This window comes from Budorcas taxicolor, chromosome 3 (genome assembly GCF_023091745.1).
Source record: "Budorcas taxicolor isolate Tak-1 chromosome 3, Takin1.1, whole genome shotgun sequence".
NCBI lineage: Eukaryota > Metazoa > Chordata > Mammalia > Artiodactyla > Bovidae > Budorcas > Budorcas taxicolor.
In genome coordinates, this window is record NC_068912.1 from 17,485,263 (window position 1) to 17,490,559 (window position 5,297).

The 5,297-nt window shown below is 55.2% G+C and overlaps 1 protein-coding gene across 1 annotated transcript; it reads right to left on the reverse strand.

The window, feature by feature from the left end:
• Positions 1-2,535: 2,535 nt before the first annotated feature.
• S100A9 (S100 calcium binding protein A9) lies at positions 2,536-5,297 on the reverse strand. The gene is made up of 3 exons (XM_052637957.1): positions 5,201-5,297; positions 4,677-4,900; positions 2,536-2,921 (listed from the first exon to the last, which is right to left on the reverse strand). Exons 2-3 carry the CDS (start codon positions 4,824-4,826, stop codon positions 2,622-2,624), a joined length of 450 nt encoding a protein of 149 aa, XP_052493917.1. The 5' UTR covers positions 4,827-4,900; positions 5,201-5,297; the 3' UTR covers positions 2,536-2,621.

The following is a 5,297-nucleotide window of genomic DNA, read 5'->3' on the forward strand; positions in this document are numbered from 1 at the left end:
TTGGGCACATTTTGCTGGTTTTAATCCTATGTCCTCTCCTTCCTTTCTTCACATTACCCCCCAAGAAGGGATCGTGAGCATGTAGAGTATTTTAGGACAGCTGTAAAGTCAGTATTGGTTGAGAGCCTACTGTGTATCAGTCACTACGCCAGGTGCTGGGAATAAACTAGAAAATAAGACAGATGCCCTGACTTGCCCTCGTGGAGTTCCCAATGCAGTGGGGAAGCAAAGTCAAGGACATACTTCTGGCACATTGCAATAGGTAACGGTGGATGAAGGGGATGGGGGGCGGGGGCGGGGGGGAACCTACTCTATCCGAGGCCTCTAGTCTGGGCCAGTACCCAGGCTGTGGTTTTTCCTGTAGTCATGTATGGGTGTGAGAGTTGGATCATAAAGGAAACAGCACTGAAGAGTTGAGCTTTCGAGCTGTGGTGTTGGAGAAGGCTCTTGAGAGTCACTTGGACAGCAAGGAAATCAAACAAGTCAATCCTAAAAGAAATCAACCTTGAATATTCATTGGAAGGATTGAAGCTGGAGCTCCAGCTCCAATATTTTGGCCACCTGATGTGAAGACCTGACTCATTGGAAAAGACCCTGACATTGGGAAAGATTGAGGGCAGGAGGAAAATGGGGTCACAGAGGATGAGATGGTTGGTTGGCATCACCGACTCAATGGACATGAATTTGAACAAACTCTGGGAGATGGTGAAGGACAGAGAAGCCTGGCGTGCTATAGTCCATGGGGTTGCAAAGAGTCGGACATGACTTAGGGACTGAAAAAACCTCCCAACTGCCAGGCCAGCTCTTTTTCTCCTGTACCAAGCTGCACAGCAGGGACTTGAGGGTGGCTTAGAATGGCTGTCAGGAGATGTCTCCCCACTTACGGGGTCTCCTAGGCAGGAAAGGGACTGGGACCCTCTGAACCCTGCTCCCCAAGCTCACAGCCTGGAGTGCTTCCTGGAAACACCCCCATACTCTCAGGCAGGAGCCCTGACATCCCTGTTGCCATAGCAAAGGCTCTTAAAACAGGATTTGCAAGGCCCATGGCAGGCAGGCTGCAGGGAGCTGGAATCTGAGCCTGGTTCATTGCTTTGTGCTCAGCATTAGGGAAGGAGCTGCAAGATCCAGGCTGCAGAGAAGATGGATTCAAGGCTCTCTGCCATCTTCACCAGCCATCACTGTCTGACTCTTCTGCACACTGTGCCTTGCTTTCTTTCCTTGTAACCCAGGGGATGGATGCTGTCCATCTTTTCCTGCCCTGTGCCCCATCCTAACCCTGCCAGAGTTCTCTCCCTGCTGAAAGCACAGGCAGGAGGACGACCCTGATTTGGGCTCTGGGGTTTGGAAGGCTCACCCCAGGCCAGAGATGACCCGGGAGAGGCTGCACTCAGGGCAAGCAGCGAGTGCAGGGGAGTCACTTGGGTGTCTCTGAAGTGAGTGCCTGGGTCTGGAGGCTGCTGAGGCAGGGAACCTGGGAGCCAGGCCAGGCTGCATTTCATAGGGCAGTCAGGGCTTCTGCTGACCTGCGCTCTTAGCTACCAACGAGGCCCGGAGGAACTCCCGTCCCCTCCAGGAGCTCAGCTTGCCCTGGAGTCTTAGGATCAGAACCTGCAGGCCCAAGAGGCTCCCTGGACCCAGTGTCCCTCCTCACTGCAGTGGTTGGGCCTCATGGCTGCAGACCCAGGGATGGCTCTGGTTTCTTCCAGTGGACAGGCTGGGCCCTTTTCACGCTCCCATCCTCCTGGAGCCAGGGCCCTGCTCCCTACCTGTGTGCACACCTTCCCTTGTATCCACGGGAAGGACGCTGCGTCTGCTAGAGATGCCCAACACCCCCGTGGATTCAGAACTCCATCTGTCCTTGACTCCAGCGTTCCTCCTCAGACACACTCTGTCTGCGTGTGTGTCTGGAGGACTTCCAGAGGCCTAAGGTTCTGGTTCCCAGGTGGCTCAGTGGTAAAGAATCCACCTGCCAGTGCAGAAGATGCGGGTTCGACCCCTGGGTCGGCAAGATCCCCCAGAGAAGGAAATGGCAACTGGCTCTAGTATTCTTGCCTGGGAAAAGCTCATGCACAGAGGAGCCTGGCAGGCTACAGTCCATGGGGTCACAAAAGGTCAGATGTGACAGCACACAACACTCACACACTTGAGGTTCTAGTAGGAGAGAGAAGGCTGTGTGGGCGGCATTGGGCAGAGAAGGGGAAGGCTGGGTTGGGACGTGGCTGGAAGGCCGAGAGGAAGGCATAACACCTGTTTCTCTCTGCGGTGACAGTGGCCGACTTCACTGGGAGGTCCTGAGCTGGGGTGGGGTAAGGGGCACCTGAGCAGTGGAGTCTGGAGTCGTGGGGGAGGAGATGGTCCAGGAGATGAGCCCAAGGGACCCAGAAGAGACTCACAGTCTCTCTGCTTCTCTCTTTTGTTATTACTGCATGAAGAAGTTGGGGCCCAGTTAAGGCCCGGGACTGTCTGACGCCCAGGCTTCTGGGAAGGTCAGGTTGGGAGGCGGGAGGGGGAAGAAGCACACAGAGCACTGACTTGGAGGAAGACTTTATTTCACCCCCATTGCCCTGCCCCACAGCGAAGGCAGCCCTGAGGCCCTAGGTGGGCAGTGGCTGGCCTCCTGATCAGTGGCTGTGGCCGTGACCGCCGTGGCTGTGGCCGTGACCGCCGTGGCTGTGGCCGTGACCGCCGTGGCTGTGGTCGGGGCTGCCCTGGCCAGGGCACGGGCCTGCGCCACCCTTGTCGAAGCCTGGCCCGTGCCGGTGCCCTCTTCCCGGGGGTGCGGTCCTATGCATCTCCTCGTGGGAGGCTACCGTCAGCCTGGCCACCAGCATAATGAACTCCTCGAAGCTCAGCTGCTTGTCTTGGTTTGTGTCCAGGTCCTCCATGATCTCGCTGATGGCCTCTTCATCCTTATTCTGCTTCTGCAGGAGGGAGACACGGGCGTCAGGGCTGGGTGTGGCCAGGGCTGGGGACAGGGTGGAGCACTGCAAGTGATTCAGTGGCAGAGGCATAGGGACACTGGGCTTCTGGGCCTCAGTTTCAGCATCTATTAGACACTTCCTAATGCCTTCTGCACACAGCCCCGGCACCACAATTCTCTCCCTTATACAGGAGAGGATCCGAGGTCAAGTGACTCGCCCGAGGTCACGCAGTGAGTACAGTGATGCCTCCTCACTGGGTTCTTACAACAATTATAGAGAGACTTGGAATCTTCCTTGAGGAACACTTGAGAAAATGGTCTTGCAGAGGGTAACTAGCTCGTGCAGATTGCCAAGGCTTGGGAGTGGAAGGGAGGACACCCATGTTACAATCTGACCCAGAGCCTGGTCTTGTCCTGTTCTCACTGCTTCTGCCAGAATCGCGCCCTCCTCTCCCCTCCCTCTCCAGGCTAGTGACCCTCATTTCAGCCTGTAGGGTGGGGAAGCATCTGAGGGAAATGAGACGGTGTGATAGGTGTGCAAGGAAGGGCATGAGGGGAGGATCCAGGCCCCCCTGGGCTCCAGCTCTGCCACCCACTGGCTGGGCACTTTTGCTGAGTCTCCTCTTGCAATGCTTCACCACGATCTCCTCTTCTGTACCTCTGCCATTGTCCTGGCAGAGCTCTCACTCCTGGGCAGCCCCCGGGCTGGGGCCTGGCTTTCCCTCCTGGCCTATCTGCTCTGTATGTGGGGGATGGTGGATGGGGTGGAGTAGGGGTCACACAGAGGAGAACCTTGCCCACACAACCTCTTGGCTGTATCGTCTCTTGTCCCCCCGGACCCAGAGTCTGGCTTGCTGAGTTCTGCCCCTGCAGGGAGCTGTCAGCGTCCCCCCGACTCTGTCCACTGCAATTCTCCACCTTACCAAGGTGGGAAGGGGCCCCCGGCAGGGCTGGCCACCTATTTTGGGCTATCCTGCTCCAGAAATGGAACTGAGACTGGGACTTACATGTCCCAGCCTTCTGAGCACAGCATCTATGTCCCCCAAGTCACCAAATTTGGAAAGAAAACAAAAAGATCCAGTGGAATGAATCTTCCTTTTCTTAGAACTGCCGGATCATTTTCAGATCAGGGAAATAAACTAACATGTTATGGAGCGCTTTGTCAACCTGGTGCTGGGCTGGGTCCCTTCCCGCATGCGGTTTATTTGTTTCCTACCAGAGAGCCTTTGGATTAGAAAAGTCCTCTTGGGTCTTCTAAGTTCATCTGATGCTTGCAGGCTCATTAGCTTCCTTCCAAGAGTCGTTGCCACTTGCTTCCCCTAGCCCCTTCCCAACACTCAGGCTTCAGCTCAAAGGTCACCTCCTTGGAGGGACCCTTCACGTATTTAATGAGTTGCCTCTCTCCTGCCCAGTCCACACTGCCCACAGCACTCTACTGGTGGTGGATCTATCTGTGTTCTTGATTGGCCAACACGTTTGCCACGTGTCTCTCCCCTCAAGACAGTGGGTCCCTGTTGGCCACTACGTGCCCTGCCTGGGACGGAACCTAGCACCCTGTACAAGCTCAGGCTGTTGGAGCCACCTACTGTGGACCACCTCTAGTGACAGGGTCCAAATCCTGCTCCAAACATGGAGCCCACTGCCTTTGGAGGCTGGGTTGAGGGGCAGGAACATTTTCCTTGATGGTTGCACATTGCATCCCCATTCTCCATCCTTAGCCCAGACTGAGTCAGGTCTGCCGGGAATCCAGCCTTACCTTGAGAAAGTTTGGCAGCTCTTTTTGCACCAGCTGTTTGAATTCTTTCCGCATCAGGGTTTCTGGGTCCCTTAGCCGTATAGAGTACTGGTGGAAGATGTTGATGATGGTTTCTATGCTGCATTCCATTTGTGACAATTGGTCCGCCATTTTTCTGCCTTCTGTTTGAGCAACGGAGTTGGACGCTTAGAAGACTGTCAAGCTTCCTTTGACCCTCCTACTGTCTGCACACAGGAATGAAGAGGAACATACAGAATGAAAAGAAATTGGGGACTGCAACTGAACTGGGAGATGACCCAGTTCCAGACATGAGAGGAATGGGTTATACAATGTCTAGGCAATGCCCCAAAGAGAGCCTTTGAGGATAGGAGACTGCAGCAGAGCATGACCTAAGAAAAAGGGAAGGAAGCGTTAAAGTGAGCAGTCAGTCAAGGAGGGCTTCCAGCTTTGAAAGGAAGATGGGTAAGGGGAGCGAAGAGTCAGTGGGCAGGCTCCGGCCCCGGGGTAGCTGGCAGCTCACTTACCCAAGCCGAGCCGCACAGAAGGGTTTGACAGCAAGATGCGGGCCCAGTTTTTATACACCACTGATCGAGACACTCAGCCCTGTCGCGTGAAGATTGC